General features: G+C 48.1%; 1 protein-coding gene and 1 non-coding gene across 5 annotated transcripts in view; one reads left to right on the forward strand and one right to left on the reverse strand.

Annotated features, from left to right (window-relative positions):
* SLC7A8 (solute carrier family 7 member 8) overlaps nucleotides 1-20,549 on the reverse strand; it is a 58,223-nt gene that overhangs the window by 8,815 nt on the left and 28,859 nt on the right. For all 4 annotated transcript variants that reach the window (XM_027110817.1, XM_027110816.1, XM_027110818.1 and 1 more), the window contains 4 exons: nucleotides 5,767-5,892; nucleotides 4,115-4,268; nucleotides 3,371-3,494; nucleotides 912-1,015 (listed from right to left, as the gene is read on the reverse strand). In XM_027110817.1, coding sequence (XP_026966618.1) covers nucleotides 912-1,015; nucleotides 3,371-3,494; nucleotides 4,115-4,268; nucleotides 5,767-5,892 — 508 coding nt within the window. The remainder of the gene's footprint in view (nucleotides 1-911; nucleotides 1,016-3,370; nucleotides 3,495-4,114; nucleotides 4,269-5,766; nucleotides 5,893-20,549) is intronic.
* LOC113623068 (U6 spliceosomal RNA) lies at nucleotides 10,654-10,760 on the forward strand. Its single transcript, XR_003433761.1, has one exon. It is a non-coding gene; the product is annotated as a U6 spliceosomal RNA (small nuclear RNA).

The raw sequence follows: 20,549 nt of genomic DNA on the forward strand, positions 1-20,549 counted from the left end.
CCCAATGTGACGTTGGCTTTGGAAGCAGCTGAATTCGGGGGCTCACTGCTTTTGCTGTATCTTTTGAGTAGGACTGTGCCCTTGGAGGAGGGGGCTTTCTAAGAACCCCGGGAGGACCCTTTGGACCACATCAATGGAAATCATCCAGCATCTGCCAGCCTCAACCGCCCATCTGGAGACAGCAAAAAGGGACATTAAGAAGGGGGCAGACGTCCGGATGTGTGCAGGCGGGGGCTGGGGACTCCTGGGCCCATTCATGCTTCGGGCTTTCCAGAGTGTTTGGGGTAGGGGACGTGGCTTTGGACAAATGCTTTCCTTCCGTTCTTCCCCACCCATCTCATTTCACACCCCTACCCGGTCTCATGGGTGGCCACACAAGGGCCTCCTACAGCCACCTGTCAGGGAGGAGCCTGCACCCGCAGGGAACTCAGAGATGAGCCCATTCGATCTGTAATCTGGGCCCAGAACTTTCATGAGGCCAGCCAGAGGCCCCAGGCATGGGTCCCTCCCTGGTCCCTTTCAGAGTGGGGTTCCTTTCCAGCCAGCACAGCCGCTTCCAGGCGAGTGGGAAAGGGGCTCTGAGGCTGCAGGCAAGGCACTGTTCTGTTGCCAAGCACACAGCCTGGGGACTCCTCAGCCCCCTGCTCCTCTGGACATGAGGTGGGATGGCGCTTCGTGCCACCGCAGCTAAAGCCACACACGTTGTGCGTCACCACACGAGCAGCACAGGCTCCTCCGTGTCCACACAGACACACGCACACGCCCTCGTGTGAGCAATCACCCCCTGCAAGGTCACCACCCAGATGCCCATATAGAACCCTGCTGACGGAGACAAGCCCCCCCACATATACACAGAGCAATATGCACAGCAGAGTGGCCTCTGGCCCAGGAAGGGCCTGGACGGCACTCACCGGGAGGAGGTGAAGAGGGACCCATTGACTCCTCCAAATGTGGACAGGGCGACGGAAATGGGCATGATCCAGGCCATGACCCCTAGGAGCTTCTCTCCAAAAGTCTGGGAGAGAAAACAAGGGGGTGAGCATAAAAGGAGAGGTCACAGCCTCCCACCTGCGTGTCACTGCTGGGAATGTTCCCTCCCAAACCCACCCCTGCTGAAGTCCTTGAGAGGAGGGACCACAGCTTCCCTGCCCCAGCCCCTCCTGCACCCCTACTTCCCTTGGTGATGACTATACCGTGGGGATTCAGTAATGTTTGGGACTGACTAACTAATGAACGAGACTGTGTATGGTGGTGATAATACAATAAACAACTAACATTTGCTATCCTTGTTTTATGGATAATGAAATTGAGGCACAAAGCAATTAAACAGTTTGCCTAAGATCACACACCCAGGAAGTGGAGGGCCAGGACCAGAAACCAGCTGTGTGAGTCCAGGCCTCGCGTACATTATACTAGAGCGACTTGGGCAGGCTGGGTTTCAAATCTTAGCCCAACATTTAGGAGCTGTGAGACCCTGAGCAAAGTTCTTAATCTTTGAGCCTCAGTTTTCCCATCTGTAAAACAGAGATAAATCCTAATTCATAGAAACAGAAGATATTGTGTGTGGGGGAAGTGATAAGAAAAAACCACTACGTAGGCCAAGAAATAAAAGGTGGTGAAGCTATAGACTAGTCTTCATGTATTGAAAGGATATAGGGACTTCCCTGGTGGCGCAGTGATTAGGAATCCGCCTGCCAATGCAGGGGACACAGGTCCGATCCCTGGTCCAGGAAGATCCCACGTGCCGCGGAACAACTAAGCCCGTGCGCCACAACTACTGAGCTTGCGCTCTAGAACCCACGAGCCACAACTACTGAAGCCCGCGCGCCTAGAGGCCATGCTCCGCAACAAGAGAAGCCCGCGCACCACAGTGAGGAGTAGCCCCCGCTCGCCGCAACTAGAGAAAAGCCCGCATGCAGCAACAAAGACCCAACGCAGCCAAAAATAAATAAATAAATTTATTTATTTATTTTTTAAAAAAGAAAGGATATAAAATGTTGGGGAATCAGCTTTTTCAACATTCTCTGAGCCAAGTACATACTTGATTTATAGCACATTTGTATTTATATATAATTTATAGCACATTATGAGGAAGGGGTTGTTTAGAAGCGCTGTCCTGCTGGGGAGGGTTAGTGGTCATGTGAACAGGCTGCCACGGGACAGTGGAGGGCCTCTTTTTTTATGGTCTTCAGAGATGAGACACATGATGACAGTGGCAGGGTGGGGCTGTGGCCCAGGTGAAGCCACATGAGGGAACTGCATGGCTCCCAGGTCTTTCCCAGATATCAAGGACCCCAATGCCTTGGACCTGTAAGATCTCTTTCCCCAAAGAGCACAAACTGCATATGCTTTTCCCTAATGAGGGAAGGTGTCAAGTTGTCCAGGTGAGGATACGGAGGCAGAGAGAAACTGCGAGTCTTGTGCAAGATTATGTCTTGCTAAGGAGGAGCGCATCTCCTTTATACAATCATCATATTTAAAGTTTAAAGTGCCCTAAGGACTTCCCTGTGGCAAGTGGTTCAGAATCCACCTGCCAATGCAGGGGACATGGGTTCGAGCTCTGGTCTGGGAAGATCCCACATGCCATGGAGCAACTAAGCCCGCGAGCCACGACTACTGAGCCCATGCGCCGCAACTACTGAAGCCCACATGCGTAGAGCCTGTGCTCCGCAACAAGAGAAGCCACCGCAATGAGAAGCCCGCGCACCACAACGAGGAGTAGCCCCTGCTCGCCGCAACTAGAGGAAGCCCATGCACAGCAGCAAAGACCCAACGCAGCCTAAATAAATAAATAAATAAATAAATAAAAGTTTAAAGTGCCCTAGATCAGGAGTTTTGTAGAGTCAGATAGTAAATATTTCCGTTTTGTAGGCCATACAGTCTGTGACAATGACTCAGTTCTGCAGCTGTAGCTGCCCATCACAACCTGGCCATCCTATTGCTCCTGGGCACCTGAAGACGTGGCTTCTGCCCTGAGGACCTGAGAAGACTTCCAGTCCCACAAAGCCATGGATCAGGGGAAAGTGAGGGGGGCTAAGCCCGCAAGTCTATATCATCATTCCCAGTTTGAGGGCATGGGAGTTTGATTTCTTTCTTTCCTTTTTTAAAATTGAAGTATAGTTGATTTACAGTGTTTCAGATGTACAGCAAAGTGATTCAGCTATATATATATTTATATATAATCTCTATATATAAAGATATAAATATCTTCTATTTCAGATTCTTTTCCATTATAGGTTATTAAAAGATATCAAGTATAGTTCCCTGTGCTATACAGTAGGTCCTTATTGTTTATCTACTTTATATATAGTAGTGCATATCTGTTAATCCCATACTCCTAATTTATCCCTCCCCGAGTTTGATTTCTTACCACAGCGACTGCGTTTGATGCCAGCAGCTCCTGGGGGGACATTGCAGTGACATAAGCGACATTGGCAAAGACATACACAAATGTGACCAGTGGGATGGAGATGAAGATGGCTCTGGGAAGATTCCTGTAGAGGGAGAGGAGGTGAGAGGGGGAAGGCCTGGCACCTGGGACCGCCTGCCTCGTCATGGGGTCCAGGGAGTGCCTTCTGTCTTTCTGCACGAAGTTGTCCTTGCAGCCTTCTGCGATGCTCCCTCTCCCTGGGGGGTGGATTTTGTCTCCATATGGGCAGGATAATTGAAAGGAAATGAAACAGCTTAGGTTGGGAATATGCTCCATACCTGTTGACTTCTTCCTGACCAGAATCTCCACCCTGCATTCCCCCCTCTCCCCGAACACACACCTCAAGATACAAAGACCTGCCTGTCATGAGACAGATGAGTAAGAGGCCTGGAATCCTCTCAGGGCACATTTCATTCTCTAAGGCAGTGGTGTTATCTCAGCACCATTTTTTTCAGCTTTTCACCTGCTCTGGCATAGTCACTGGATCATTTTTCTCCTGGTAGGGTGGGTGACAAATGGTCTAAGTTCCTGGGAAATGAACTGGCTCTTCAGGATAGACCAGGTCATGGTCAGAAGGGGACTGAGGGGAGAAGTAGGCACTGGACCTGTGTGGCTCCCTCTTTCCAGTGGCAGGTGTCATGGAGTTTGAAGGGGGAGAGGGAGAGCTGGGCTACTGCAACTCACTTGTAGGGATCGACAAGCTCCTCCGTCACGTAATTTAGAAAGTTCCAGCCCCCATAGGCAAAGGAGCCCTGAAGGAAAGCCAGCGCGATGAGGCCGATGTCAGGTTCTTGGAAATTCTCAAATGCGTTCTTTGGCTCCAGCCAGAAGTACTGTCCTGTGGGCACAGGGACAGGAGGCTGCTCAGAGAGACACGTCAGAACTCGGCAGCCCCCGGTCTCCAGTGAAGGCCACATATTGGAGAAGCGGGGCCGAAAGGAGCAGAGAAGTAGAGGTCTAGGACCCCCCAGGACATGGTCATGATGAGTCCAAATGGCGGCTCAGGTTCAAAGCACAGTTCTGAATGTTCCTTTTTTAAAAGGCAGAGTTCCTTGGAAAGAAAGGCCAGGGGAGGTTACTGGGCAGGGCAGGGTAAATTGGAACTGGCTTGCCGGGATTCGGAGATGCAGGATGGGAGTCACTGGCAATCTCCTGATCACCTTCCCTCCTATCTAAGTTGGTACATTTTCATGGAGAAAGCACCAAGAACAACAAACACTCAAACATAAGCTTCTGTGATGCTATTATTAGCTCAAGCCTGTTCGGCTTTCTTTGTCAATATCCTCCTGTCTCTTCCTAAGGTGTGTGTTTGGTCTCCCCTTTCATGGAACAGATCTCCTGAAGACAGGGATTCTTCAGCGAGGAGCTTTTCAAAGGCCTTCCCAGCCCTCAGCACAATATCCTGCACACAGTGGGTCCTCAAGAAAGGCTGCTGATTAAAGTTGTAGTAAGATACTGAGTAGCTGACCGCACTTTACATCTTCATCCATAATCAAGGATTTGGACAGGAAATAACGAGATGAGAGTGATCAGGAGAAAGCATTGGGACCAGATTAGGAGGTCCCAATAAAGACTGGGCTGTCTTTTATCTTCGAAAAGACAACCCAGTGATTTCTTTGAGTCTAAGTTCCCGAAAACAATACAACCTGCTAATGAATTTAATCCAACGGATGAAAGTAATTAGGCACGTTATACAGCAGAAGCTTAATTATGTTTCCTGGAGTCAAAATCCAGGCACCCCACACCGCCTCCAGAGCCTGTGGGTGGGTGGGAGTTCTCCCTGTTTGTCATCTGACTTTCTCCAGGAGCCAGTGACACTGGGCAGAGTCTAGTGCTGCCACAGGTCCCATGGAAACCAAATACAGGCTCGGGCTTGGAAAGGGCCAAATCCAATGGGGAATGTTGGCAGGGGCCCCAGGAATGTAGCGCTCTCTCCTGTAGAGATTATGAGTAATTTTGAAACGTATAAAAAGCTCCTCTGTCTCCCATTTTAAGATACGGACAAGATAAAATATAAGATACAAAGAGCTTCCCTGGAGCTGGGACAAAAGGGCGATAGTATTCCAGAAATCTGGAATCTTTATCTACCTGTGCTGGAGCCATGAGATCAGCATGGGAGGACTGAACTCTGCACACCAGGGGGGCGTGCCCAGCTCCCGGCCAGGCCACCCAGTCAGGCCACCGTGGAGAAAATGGTTTCTCATCCCCTTTGTCAAGCAAGCGAAGAAGAAAAGTCATTCAAGGAGAGAACTGGGACATCTCAGGGTGTGTACACATCCACAGACAGTGTGAGGTGTGTGTACACACAAGGGGTGGCAAGTTCTGATGACACCCACCTTTGCAGATCTGTACAACTCCCATGACGATGATCAGGCCCAGGGCCAGGAGCTTCCCAGCTGTGAAAACGTCTTGAACTCGGGTAGCCCACCGCACACTGGCGCAGTTGACCCATGTGAGGAGCACTGAAATGACAGACCCCCAAACATACCCTCAGGGCCGTAAGGAGGCTACATGACCCCTCTGCACAGAAGCAGAAACGCTCCTTGCTCCTGATGATAAGACTGTAACGGGTAAGCCAAAAATGCCGCAAGCTCAGCCCCAGTGTCCAGAAACTTTGGCCAGGATAGTAGGTTGGGTTACAAATGGGGATTACGTGCCACAAATTAGAGCTTCGTCAGAACATGCCTTGCCCAGGGCTGGAAGCCAGAAGTGAGCATGGAAGTGCAGGCACTGGCTTTGGGGAAAAATCAAGACTCTCATCAGGGCATGTGTGTGGGCTCTGTTTTCAAGGTACTGTATGTTCAAGAGGAGCCCTGAGCAGCTGCTAGGGTCCTGGATGTCATCTTCCTGAACCTGATTTTAGGTTTAGGGGAATCCTTTGTTACTTAGGTTTATCACGTTATAATGTACATTTAGTAAAATTCATTTTTCTAAGTGTATAGTTTGATGAGATTTGACAAATGTATCGTTTAATCACTACCACACTCTCTATATAGAACATTTCCAACACCCCAGAAAGTTCTCTTGTATATTGTACTCCTTTGAGGTCAGTCCCTTTCCCTTACCTCTGGAAACCACCAATTTGCTTTCTGTCCCTTTTCCAGAATGTCACATAAATGGAATCATACAGTATGTAGCCTTTTGTGTCTGGCTTATTTCACTTAACATGGTACTTCTGAGATCCATTCACGTTGCTATGTATATTAATAGTTCCTTTTTATTGTCAAGTAGTACTCCATTATATGAACGTATTATTAGTTTTCTATTCACTGGCTGATAGACATTTGGGTGGCTCCCAGTTTGGAGCTATTATAAATAAAGCTGCTATAAACACTTGCATAGAAGTCTTTGAGTGGATCATAGAGGTCTTTGAGGGGAGTTTTCATTTCTTTTGAGTAAATACCCAGGAATGGGATCCTAGGTCATATGGTGAACGTGTTTGACTTTATATATGCCAGACTGTTTTCCAAAGTGGTTATGTCATTTTGCATTCCCACCAGCAATGCACAGTCCTGTTGCTCTGCATCCTTGCCAGCATTTGGTATTATCAGCTTCAAAAGTCTGAGCATTCTAGGGACTTGCTTGGTGGTCCAGTAGGTAAGACTCCACGCTCCCAATGCAGGGGGCCCAGGTTCAACCCCTGGTCGGGGAACTAGATCCCGCATGCATGCTGCAACTAAGAAGCCCACATGCCGCAACTAAGACCCAGTACAGACAAAATAAAATAAATAAATAAATAAAAGATGTGATACATATATAAAATGGAATATTAAACAAAAAAAAAGCTTGACCATTCTAAAGGATGTGTAGTGGTATTTCACTGAGGTCTTGGTTTGCATTTCCCTAGAGACTAATGCTGTTGAGCATGTTTTCATGGGCTTATTTGCCACCATCCCTATATCTTCTTTGGTGGCATGGAGGGCTTGGAGTCCCAGGGCTCCCACAGAGACGCCAACAACATGGAACCTCCAAGGGCTGGCGGAGAGCTCAGAGGCTGAGCTGTAGGACAGTTTTACTGCCACACTCCTTAAGCAACTTATGGGAGACCGGGGGCTGTGGGAACCCAACTTCCTGGTGGTTATGAAGTACTTGAGAATGTGGGAAAAAAATTAAAATCCTCTTGCTTCCCTTTCCCCTGAAACAGTGACCAGGACGCCCCCTAGTCCTCCAAGGGTACAAGCCGTACATGTAAACGCACGAGACTCTCTCTCTTCTCAAGCCTCTAATCAGGCCTCTGATTTCACTGGAACAGCTGATCAAGTTATATCATTACCTTATCCTGAAACTGTGCTTTTTCTTTTCAAGTACTTTCCAACCTTACTTGATTCTGAGAACATTTCTGCAGGGTAAGGACCTGACATTATTATCCATCTGTAACCTTCCTCCCTGAGCTGTTTCTACCTGGCAAGCTCCTCAGCTTTCCAGATCCAGCTCAAATGTCACCTGATCCGTGAGTCTTTATTATTTTATTTATTCCTGACAAGGTGCCTGCCACGTAAGATGTATCAGCCGCGTTTTGTAGGCAAGGAACGAAGTTCGCCCCTCCTTTCTACGTCCCAGACCACCTTGTTAATAAGGTTGGCACTTATTTCTTTGTACTGCAATTATCTGTTTCTTTTTCTCTGTCTCCTTGTAGACTAGGAGGGTGGGACTGTGACTTTTTCATATTTTTAACCCCAGGGCATATCACAGTAGTGCCTGCAAATAGTAGGTGCTCAACAAATACTTAATACTTGAAAAAGAAAATGCCACAATTCATCAGTCCTCCAATCTCATCTCAGTCTACACATTCTACGACGCATACCAATCTCCCCAGCTCCCCAGGAAACTCCTCAGTTGGTTTCACAGAGTCAGAAGAGCAGCAGGAGGCGTAACTTCAAGGGTAGGAACTCTTGACTCCTAGTGGAGGAGCTTTTATCCAAGACAGTGTCATAGAAGGAGAACCAAAACATGTTGTCAGAGGAAGGATTTCATATGCCTGAATGGGGAGAACATTTTGTAAATGTTCTGTATGGACCGAGATGTCCTGATAAATACACACTGGGTTTATCTTGCTCAATTCAATAAGGATTTCAGGATCACATGCCTGGTAACAATTCAACCTAAATCACTCCAAGCAACTGGGCCTGTAATCTCAATTTCTCTCTAGGGCCTCTGGGTACAAGGCCAGGCCCCTGGGACCCAGAAGTTCAAACAGATACAAACAATAATGACTAAAGGATACAGGAGACTGATCTATGAAAGGAAGATTAGGAAACAACACCCTTGTGGCTCGAGGATAGGTAAGGATTACAGAATAAGGACCCCGATCATGATCTCATCATGCAGAGAAGAAAACCATCCTCACCAAGGGGAGGAGAGGGCAAGGGCGGGGAGGAGGAATGTGGTCGCCTTCCCGTGTGCTGGCATAGAAAACACAAAGGGACCTTATCCAGGCAGCCAGAGAGACTTCTCCACAGTGTTCCTGGGGGGATCGAGATGTTTGAGGAAGGGACAATTTGTCAAATTAACTTACTGTGGGTGTCTTCTGTCCTGCCCGAGCCTATATACACACCAGAACCCAGCCTTTGACTAATCTTTGACCTTTAGCCTTTTCGGGGATCTTTCAGACATAAAAGAGATATCCTGAGACTAGGGCGGAGGAGACAGGCTGCCTGTAACACTTATCACCTTGGACAACGGCTGCAGGCCCCATCTGACCCTTTGCCCTGAAGTTGGGCGATCACAGCATGTGACGAGGGGTAAGAGGGTACTTTCAGTCTCCTGGTACCACAGGATAGCGTCCCTCACAGCAGGCTGAAACCCGAGCCTCCATCCGGAGAGGAAAGGTCAGTGAGTGAAGGCAACACTTGCCAAGCCCCTGCCCTGCTCAGGCGTCCTGCCTCTGTCTGTCTGTACCCAGCGCCCCTTCTGTTGCTGAGGGCTATGTCCCCACCCTCTTCCCAGCCAGATCTTGAGTTCTGCATGCTTGGGATACAGTGACCTCAGGGAAGCCACATGTAGATGGAGATCAGTGGCCACTGCAGTTTGAGATGTGAGGGTTTTCATCCAACCATCCATCCATCCAACCACCATCTATGAAGAGCCTACAAGTGCTAGACACTCTGGTGCGGGGAGTTATAAATAAGACACAAGTCCCTTCCTGTTCTCAGGAAGCTGACGCTGTAAGAGGGGAGATGGATGAGCTAAAACATGATCACAAAGCAATTTGGTGACAGTACAGCTCTTCACAGAAGCTGGCAGGCATCTGTGAGGAGCCCCTAGCCCAGCCCAGGGAAATCAGAGATGCTTCTTGTAGGTGGGGAAGACCCTAGCAATACAGAGGATTTTATAATTTGGGGCTAGCTGGACAAAATAAACAAGAAGGCATAAGACTCTGGTTCTTGTCCATTGTAATCTGGCCATGGGGGTGGTACAGCCCCATGGAATACCAGCCTTCTGTGTATTTCTTGGGCGTTTTCTCCTCTCTTTTTCCTTTTTTCTTTCTGTTTCCTGGTTTTAAAAAAAAGTTGGCGGGGGTGGTGGTGAAAAGTCTCATCTTCTCATCAAGAAGATGAGACTTCAAGAAGATGCTGAAGTCAGGGGTTGGTTACTTAAATCTGCCCAGTTTGAAAAGCTTATTGTCAACGTAAATGGGAGGGAGACAAAAAAATGAGGCAGGCAGGAGTGGGGGACTCAGAACTCAGAAATCTCGTACCCTGCCCAGAGCCCAGGGCCTAGCAACCTCCAAGTAGGAGAGGTGGGCTCAACGCTCTCTGCCCTGGAAAGGCTGCAGAACTGGCAGAGATGCAGAGTCCTTGTCTGAGCCATGACAGTGCAGATCCTGTGGCTGACCTGGAACGTGTCCACGGTGGAGAGGGTGGGGAAGCTCCCGCTCTCTAAGAGAGGGCACCCTTCACCCCAGGTCAGCTCTGATCCCTGGGGAGTCATGAAGCCTCTCCTTCACTTCTCCCTCTGACAATGACACCAGAACTCATGGGACCTGTGGTAGGCAGAATAATCGCCACCCCAAAGATGTCAACATACTAATCCTGTGAATGTTACCTCACAAAAGGAAGTTCACAAATGTGATTAAGGATCTTCAGGTGGGGAGGTTATCCTGGATTATCTGAGCGGGCCCAGTGTCATTACAAGAATCCTTATAACAGGGAGACAGGAAGGTCAGAGTTACACAGGAAATGTGATGATGGAAAACAGAAGTCAGAAAAGAGAGAAAGATTTGAGCGCTCGCTTCAGCAGCGCATATACTAAAATTGGAATGATACAGAGAAGATTAACGTGGCCCCTGCGCAAGGATGACACGCAAATTCGTGAAGCGTTCCGTAAGTTTACAGAAAACAAATTTATGATTACCACAGGGGAAAGGGAGGAAGACGGATAAATTAGGAGTTTGGGATTAACATATACACACTACTATATATAAAATAAACAATAAGGTCCTACTGTATAGCACAGGGAACTGTATTCAATACCTGTTTTACAATATCTTGTAATAAACTATAATGGAAAAGAATCAGAAAAAGTATCCATATAACTGAATCACTTTGCTATACACCAGAAACTAACACAACATTGTAAATGAACTATACTTCAATTAAAAAAGAGAGAGAGAGAGAGAGGGAGAGATTTGAAGATGCTATGCTGCTGGCTTTGAAGATGGAAACAGGGGCCATGAGCCTAAGAATATAGAGGGCCTCTAGAAGCTGGGAAAGGCAAGGATACAAGCAAAGGAGAGCCTCCAGAAGGGACACAGCCTTGTTGACATCTTGAGTTTAGGACTTCTGACCTCCAGAACTGTAAGGTGATAAATCTGTGTAGTTTTTGTTTTTTTGTTTTTTTAAAATAAATTTATCCATTTATTTATTTATTTTTGGCTGCATTGGGTCTTCGTTGTTGAGCGTGGGCTTTCTCTAGTTGTGGTGAGCTGGGGCTACTCTTTGATGCGGCGGTGCACGGGCTTCTCATTGTGGTGGCTTCTCTTGTTGCAGAGCACAGGCTCTAGGCACGTGGGCTTCAGTAGTTGTGGCACGCGGTCTCAGTAGTTGTGGCTCATGGGCTCTAGAGCGCAGGTTCAGTAGTTGTGGCTCACAGGCTTAGTTGTTCCATGGCATGTGGGATCTTCCCAGACCAGGGATCGAACCTGTGTCCCCTGCATTGGCAGGCAGATTCTTAACCACTGCGCCACCGGGGAAGTCCCAATTTGTGTAGTTTTAAGCCATTACGTTTATGGTAATTTGTTACAGCAGCAATAGGAAACAAATACAGGGCCAGACACCACACAGAAAGACCAGAAAGCAGGGGGCATACCCTTCAAAAGGAAAGTTTTTTAAAAGCAACCAGGCAGGGACTTCCCTGGTGGTGCAGTGATTGAGAATCCGCCTGCCAATGCAGGGTACACGGGTGCGAGCCCTGGTCCAGGAAGATCCCACATGCCGCAAAGCAACTAAGCCCGTGTGCCACAACTACTGAGTCCACGTGCCACAACTACTGAAGCCCGCACGCCTAGAGCTTGTGCTCTGCAACAAGAGAAGCCACCGCAATGAGAAGCCCGTGCATCACAACCAAGAGTAGCCCCCGCTCGCTGCAACTAGAGAAAGCCCACGCGCAGCAACGAAGACCTAATGCAGCCAAAAATAAGTAAATAAATAAAATAAATTTATTTAAAAAAAAATGGCAACCAGGGAGCACATACCGGGACCCCAAAGGAGTGTGTGTCACAGGCCTTGCAGGACACCAAGTGGAGGGAAGGAGGGAGGAGCTCTAAGAGCGGGCAGCGAAAGTGAGGTCACCAATGTGCTGACCTGGTTGGCGAATTTCCACATCACATGCACCACATGACAGCATCCCAGCTCTTCCACACACCCAGATCCTATGGCTAGAGAGTCAGTGCCTCCTCTTCCTCCCCTCGGTAACTCAATACAGTAGTAAACAGGCATGCCCTAGGGTAACTGTAGCTGTGCCTTTCCTCTCAGAAAAATTCAGGGCAAAAGACTCCCCATACCCCTCCTTCAACTAATCCCAGCTTCTCCTCCTGTCTCCTCCATAGTCCATACAACTTCAGGCCCACGTATGCAACCCAGATGCACAGACACCCAGAGGCCCAAGAGTTACAAACCTCTTGCGAGGCAGGTGGAGTGCCGCAATGTTCACAGACACGAGTCCTTTGTTCTCTGCCCCCAGAGTTTTGTTGGTCTCCTAACTTTACAGACCAGAGGCTACAATCAAAGGTCATAAAAAGATATCATGATGGAAAGCCAAGAGATGAACAAACTCAGGAGTCCAGAGTCTGAGTTCATTCCTCCCGGCAGAGGGTAAAGAGTGGCCCCACTGTGTGCAATCTTGTCGTGGATGACGCCCAGCGCTCTGCGGCTTCCCCAGGTGGAGTTCACCCCACGGAGTGGGAGAGGTGAGGCACAGGAGCTCCAAGGATTACGAATATTGGAAGGGAAGAATAGGAACAACATTTGGGGGAAAATTTTACCTTAAATTAATACATTAAAGACTATCGGTAAAAGAGGCAATTGAAAATCAGTCTCTCTAGTCCATTTTGAAACAGAACATCAGTGAGCCATTAGCATAAATAAATAAATCTTCCTTCAGAAAATTTTAAGGATGGATTAGGGGATTGTGGGGTTGGTCTTAAGTTCCTACAACCTTCACAGAACCAGGGCTGTGACTTTATCACTCTTTCCCTCACCTCTACCCAGCAACACCTGGCGGGTGGAGGACCACGTGGGTTTCTGGTGCCTTTTTCAAGTGCACAGCAAGCAAGTAGAGCTCAGAGCAGCTTGTATACGGAGTGAAGTGGTAACGGTGCAGGTGGGGTTGAGCAAATCGGAAGGATGGAAGCAGAGATGGCTCCCTCAGAGGGACCTGGCAGCCTGGGCGGACTAAGAATCAGACAACTTAGAACTTGAAGAACCCAATGGCCATGATGCCCTTCCCGGCATGGTCACTTACTCTCTGGACAAGCCAGTAAAACTCTTTGAACCTCCCCTCCCTCTCTGTAAAATGGAAGTGTGGTCCATTTTAATCCCACGAGGATGCTCTGTAACCTGTGTACCGCTGTATAAAATGTTAAGTGGTTATTTTTATTGTTCATACGCTAGGAAACTAGAACTCGAAAAGAGGCCACGACTTGCTCAGGATAATGCTGACGACTGGCAGCAAGGCAGAGTGGATGGTAAAGGGGGCGGTTTGGAGGGTCTCAGAAACGCCGTATCACACATCAGGACCTATCTTGCACTGTTGCATTGCTTCTCCCTTCTTGCTTCCTCCTCTATCCCTGACCCTTTGCTTCAATTTCTTATCTGTTTCAGCCTTTTTCTCAGGAGGGTACTCATCCATAAATTACCTGCTCTGGGGTCCTTCAACCCAAACTGTCTGAAAGTGTGGGCACAAAGGTGGATCAGGGGACTATGGGGCTGGTAAGCATAAGCCCGAGCCACTGAACCAGGAGCCCAGATGTTCAAGCTTGTCCCTGTGCCTTGGTCTCCACGAGAAAGTTGCACCACCCATTCTGCAGGACGGAATGCCCTACAGAAAGCAAGGAATGCTGTTGTTGCTGCGCCTGCTCTACCCATCGGGCCCAGAGAAGAATGAAACCTCCCTATTCTTCTGCAGCCAATAGTGCACACAGCCATTAACAACACTCTGCTGGCCAGGGTGATCTTGAGGTCCTGTATCTGCCTGGCACACAGTAGGTGCTAACGCTTACTGAATAGTGGATGGATAGATGAACAAATCTAGTCAGAAAATACCAAGTGTGCACAGGAGCCATTGTTCTTCCCTAGGGAGTAAATATCAGGGTTTTTACATCGTGGGACAGCCCCATGAAGTGGGGAGGGCAAGTGCCGGTGATGCTAGACAAAGTTGGGGGCAGGGTACATATCATGGCTTCTTCTCCTTCCCCCGAGAGAGCTCACAAAGCACAGGCTATCCCTCAGTGACCACTGGATGACCGTCTTCAGGTCCTCCCTTGCTTCTGGACACAAGACTTTGGCTGAGTTGGGCTGGCAAAGGGTCATTTTGTGTCTTCGTCAGAGGGCCAACGAACACTTTCCCACACGGGTCCCCAAACCAAACTCATTCTTTTTGCCAAGCCAGCTTCTGCTCCATGAACCACACTGGTCTGGTCTGATGGGTGAAAGTCAGGAAGGGGCCATTTGGATAGGGGGCTGGATTATTATTTATTTATTTTTGGTTGTGTTGGGTCTTTGTTGCTGGGCACGGGCTTTCTCTAGTTGCAGCGAGCAGGGGCTACCCTTTGTTGCAGTGCACGGCCTTCTCATTGTGGTGGCTTCTCGTTGCGGAGCATGGGCTCTAGGAGCAGGGGCTTCAGTAGTTGTGGCATGCAGGCTCAGACGTTGTGGCTCACAGGCTCTAGAGCGCAGGCTCAGTAGTTGTAGTGCACGGGCTTAGTTGCTCTGCAGCATGTGGGATCTTCCCGGACCAGGGCTCAAACCTGTGTCCCCTGCATTGGCAGGCGGATTTTTAACCACTGCACCACCAGGGAAGCCCAGGGGGCTGGACTGATTATTATAAGAACAATCAGTTATAAGAACTGATTGTTATAAGTGCTGATTAGAATGACCTGGTTGGGGCTCATTTGCAGACAGCTCTTCGTACTGGAGGGAGAGGTCTGCACCCTACTACCCAGAGGCACATTTCCAGCCTCATGGGCAGTCAGAGAGACCCAGAATCTCATCTTATATGTGAGTGAAGTAAGACCCCTGCTATTAGTGTCAAAGACAGGACTGCCCCCCTTGGGCCCCCTGCCCGCCCCCCCCCCCCACCAATTCCCAGTTGCTTATTCTGCCACTACACCAGCCTTTCTTGTATCATATGCACATCACCCTTCTTTCCCTTCTCTCATTCCCACATCCTCTCTCTCCCTTGCTCCTGTCAGTGGTACCTATGGTCACTGCTGACAGTGCCACTAGGGGCTCTGAGTCTGTCACCTGAAGATGCTGGCCAGATTGCTTTCTGGGCAGCAGGAAGTAAGATGCCAGTGTGAAAAAGGGGAAGACTAGGATGGCTGCCCCTCAGGACCCAGGAGCGTTTTGCCCATCGCCCCCAGGGTTTTGGAAAATTATTTCCCACAAACAGACTTGCTTTTCTGCCTTGTGTCCCCTCCTCTGGTCCCTTAACAATGTCACCATCAGATTTCCCTCCAACTCCAGGAACTCCATTTGGATTTCTTGGTATTGCTGGCTCATTCCTAGGAGTAAACTGGAGGCAGATTGGAAAGGCTTGTTTTCCTTTAGCATTTCCAGAACCAGGGCTTTCTTTGTCTTTTCAGATAAGAGAAAACAGGCAGTCAAAATGCCCAGACTTGCCAAAGTCCATAAAGACAGATGGTGAAGAGGAGAGGAAGAGAGTGAGCATGAGAGACAACAAGGGGGAGGAAGGAAAAGGAGGAATAATACACACCATTACGAGTGAGAGCGAGCGAGCTTGAGAGGAGCATAACAGAGAGAGAAGGCCAGGACAGAAAAAAGAAAGATGGAATGTATTAAAGCAGATAACTGCTGAAAGGGAAGCTAGTGACGCCACTTGGTAGAAATCAGAACACCCTGTTCCCCTCCAGAGCTTCAAAATAAGCACCTTTCCGGGATGGAGTTTTCCCCAGCCCTCTGAAGCAGCCATAAATTTCACAAGGGTCACGGGCCAGCCAGAAGCGCTGGTTTATTAGTCTCCCCTTTTGCTGGGGCATGCACTTCTCCGCCCTCTGCCTTGCTCTGGCCAGCTCCCCCTGACTCCCTCCCTCTAGACCTGGAGCAAAAGGGGCGAGGTGATGCCCCTCCGACCAGTCCTCACCCAGCAGCGGGTGAGCTCGCCGCCTGCCTCGGCGGGTGTGGCAGCACTTGGCTCTGTGATAGGCTGGAGCCGGCTCCTTAGAAGGAACTGGGCACGTGTTTCTAATTGTGGAAAAGCTGCTTCCCTTAGCCTGCCTAACCTCAGCCGGTTCCAGATCTAGGAGGTAACCATTGCCGGCTGCCAGAAGGCACTGATAGGCAAAGAAAACACCGGAGCCCCATTTGAATTCTAAGGCACACAATCCTGAGACTTGGATAAGGTTCCAGTTCTGCCCACACAGGCCAGCCTGAGCTATCTTTCCTCCTCATAGACCTCTGAGAGCCTGGGAGACATTTTTCACGTGGGACCAGGAGCCGAGTTATAAAGTCTCAAGTCTCTGCCTACCCACAAGAAAGGCTGGTATTATTGCATGAGTAAATAACTTGACTGGTGAAAGACAAGAAAATCAAAACAAAGCAACAGCAAAGTCAAAGCAGCTCTTCCCTATAAACTAAGCCCTGATTCCAGCTCCTGTATGGTACACAGTGGGGCTTTGAAACAGATCTTACCTACCACACTACAGCAAGTTTTCCCTTCTCCAGCCCTTTTCATCTTGAAGCACTGGCAATATTTTAGAAATCTAAGAAGCGCCTCTAAGGAGAGATGTGCTGAACCTTTGGAAGGGCCTCTCTCCTCCAAGGACAAACAAGCAGCGGAGGAGGGGTGCACAGATGCTCTGCAGCTTCTGCACATCCTGATTCATACAGCTCGACCTGGACACTTCCAGCTAAGCGCCTGCCCATGCTGCTCCACCCCCTTCCCTTCCTGGCTCCCTCTTACCCTTCCTTCTTATCCTGATCCCTCCCTGCCAGTTGTTGGACCTGAAGTTTCTGCTGAATCACCATCCAGTACTTAGTTCAGCCAAGAAGCCCGAACACCCAGCTCAGCGATTTCCAAGAGCTGAGTAATTCTTCAGCATTAGCTAAACATGGCTCCTGAGCTGGGGTGGGGGAGAAGAGAAAAACGGAAGACACAGGGAAAGCAGGGGAGACAGGACACAGCATGCTGTGCTACCTGGGGGAGTCCCCTTTAGTTCCTACTCATTACTTTTCAAGCCCAGGCCGAAAAAATTCCAGCTATCTCATGCCCCAATTCTCAGGGCCAAGAACAGTAACGAGCACATCATGGCCCTTGATAAATGTTTGCTGCATGAACAAAGTGCTGTGATTCTCATTTATATAAGGCTTGCCCGGGGTCCCAATCCCCTTCTGTTCCAGAACAGGCTTTTGAACAGCATCCTGGGGTAACCACCCTGAGGAAGACTTCCAACCAAAGACCTGCTCAGCATCTCAGGGATTTGGAGAGGACGTGGAAGGCAGAAATAGAGAGAAAACATTGTTAACTGCTCACTACAAATGCTGGAGACAGTTAAGTAGAAACGTATTTCATTTGAAACTTAGTTAATTTTGATTTGTAGATCAGCTAGATTTCTCTCTCCTAGTAGTCAATCAGTCGACACGGCCGGCTGATTCTACTTCTAATCCTTTCTTGTTTTTGTCACCTTGTAACTTCGTTTTTATTTTGGGCCACCACCTCTTTGGCCTGGAAAAATGCTTAGCCTGCTGACTCGTCTCCCTGCTTCAAGTGTCACGGTCTTCTTCACTCAGATGTGAACCTAATCATGTTACTCCTCTGCACAAACTCCTTTGGTGGTTCCTTGGATGAAGTCTGCTCTTCTCTGCATGATATGCAGACTCCTTTACGATCTGGCTCCTACTCACCTCTTTTGCCTTATCTCCCGTCTCTCTCCTAGGCCTCACCCACACAAAAGTACTTGCTTTTCTCCAACGAGTCATTTCTTTCTTGACTCCAAGTCTTGCCTATGCTCTTCCCTCTACCTGGCTGTTCTACTGTATGCCCACCTGGAGACTGCCTACTTACCTTTCCAGACTCATCTCAATCTGGGAACCTTCCCTAGCACTCCTGTCCCAACTCTGAAGCACCTTTCTCTGTGTGGTACATTCTTTTGTCATCACATTATATTGTGATTATTTGTTTGTACACCCATCTTTTCACTAGCCTTTAATCTCTTTCGAGACTCTATAAATAATGCCTCACCTTCACTCAATGTAGGAGCTCAGTATGGTAATTAACTTATGGATTTGCAGTTTCTTTTTTCCTTGGATATCCATTTAAACAGGTGACCCTGATTTGGTCCATCTGCCAGAAACCCAATTGAGTGGATTTTGTATAACTGTACCCAATTCATGGCTGAAATTTTGAAATGGGACTATGGGGTCGCTGTGCCTGTTTGCGTGTTTGTATATGTCTATATACATGTGTTATAGATGTGTGGTATTTTCTACCTCCAAGCGGTATTGCCAAAATTAACTTGTAAAAGAGCTCCATTTAGTTGGCTTAAAGAAAATTAAGCAGAGGGACTTCTCTGGTGGCGCGGTGGTTAAGAATCCGCCTGCCAATGCAGGGGACACGGGTTTGATCCCTCATCTGGGAAGATCCCACATGCTGTGGAGCAACTAAGCCCATGCGCCACAACTACTAAGCCTGTGCTCTAGAGCCCACGAGCCATAACTACGGAAGCCTGTGCGCCCTAGAGCCTGTGCGCCACAACTACTGAGCCCACATGCCACAACTACTGAAGCCCATGCACTCTAGGGCCTGCGTGCCACAACTACTGAGCCCACGTGCTGCAACTACTGAAGCCCGCACGCCTAGGAGCTGAGCTCCGCAACAAGGGAAGCCACCACAATGAGAAGCCCGCACACCGCAACGAAGAGTAGCCCCCGCTTGCCACAACTAGAGAAAGCCCACACGCAGCAACGAACACCCAACGCAGCCAAAAATAAATTAATTAATTAATTAAAAAAAAGAAAAGAAAAATAGCTTGGTATGATGGTTGACTTTGTCTAATGTCTCAGGAAGTTTTCATGGGTAATCTAAACATTAATTGTTGGAAACAAGTAAATTAAATAAATGTAAATGGGATAACAGTTTTTAGGTGAACTCTTTAATAATTATTATGTTTTATGGTATGTCCACTTAAAAATGGTTTCTCAAAATCTTTTAGTAATATAAAACTTTGGAGTTTTGCTAAGTTAAATGATGGGGATTCACTGAATGTCTAGATCACTTCCAAATAAGATAAAATACTGAAACCTTAACTGCTAAAGAAGTCTAACTTTACCTACTTCTGTCTTATTACAGAAAAACTAAAGACGTTTATATGTATTAAAAACATGTCATGTACCACACTGGAAAAAAAGCATTATGTTATGAGGAAATGTATGGTTTAGAAATTATGATATGCATTCATAAGTTTGCCAATCAAAAAAATACTGGTATGACAGTTTACAACTGCTTAACAAAGACAAAACAATTATCTTTTTTCTCCCTACCTGATGTCTCTAAAATTTGGAAACTCAGTGAGTATTCTTATTTTCATGGCAATATAGTTATTTGTATAAGTTCAGTACGAATCTGTTCTCCTTATAACATGATACAATTAGAAATATTGGTTATGGGACTTCCCTGGTAGTCCAGTGTGTAAGACCCCGAGCTCCCAACACAGGGGGACCGCATTCGATTCCTGGTTGGGGAACTAGACCCCACATGCATGCCGCAACTAAGAGTCCACATGCTGCAACTAAGGAGTCCACATGCTGTAACTAAGAAGTCCGCATGCCGCAACAAAGATCCCATGTGCTGCAACTAAGACCCAGCACAGCCAAAATAAATAAATATTTTTTTAAAAAAGAAATATTGATTATATTACCAGGGCTTTGACTGGATTGTCATATTTGAGAGAGACATACATAGAATTAGATGTGACCAGACAGCTTTAAAGAACTAAGGTTGACTTCATGGAGCCATAAAGCCCCTTGGAAAAACAACCTGGTACCTTGCCTTCAGGGTTCCCACCAGCTTTACCAGGTGAGTAAGGAAAGTTCCTTCCTTGCAGGCACAAGAACCTCAAGATAATTTTGGAAACCTCAAGGAGAGAAAAATTCACCCAAATTCATAGGTATTACAGGTGAATCTAATGTCATGTCCTCGGTGTGGCTTCCTGGCCTCGAGAGGCAATTAAAAGTTCAATCTGGGGCTTCCCTGGTGGCGCAGTGGTTGAGAGTCCGCCTGCCGATGCAGGGGACATGGATTCGTGCCCCGGTCCGGGAGGATCCCACATGCCGTGGAGCGGCTGGGCCCGTGAGCCATGGCCGCTGAGCCTGCGTCTCCGGAGCCTGTGCTCCGCAACGGGAGAGGCCACAACAGTGAGAGGCCCGTGTACAGCAAAAAAAAAAAA

This window comes from Aethalodelphis obliquidens, unplaced genomic scaffold (genome assembly GCF_003676395.1).
Source record: "Aethalodelphis obliquidens isolate GAN/ISIS:26980383/991018 unplaced genomic scaffold, ASM367639v1 scaffold10, whole genome shotgun sequence".
Taxonomy (NCBI): Eukaryota; Metazoa; Chordata; class Mammalia; order Artiodactyla; family Delphinidae; genus Aethalodelphis; species Aethalodelphis obliquidens.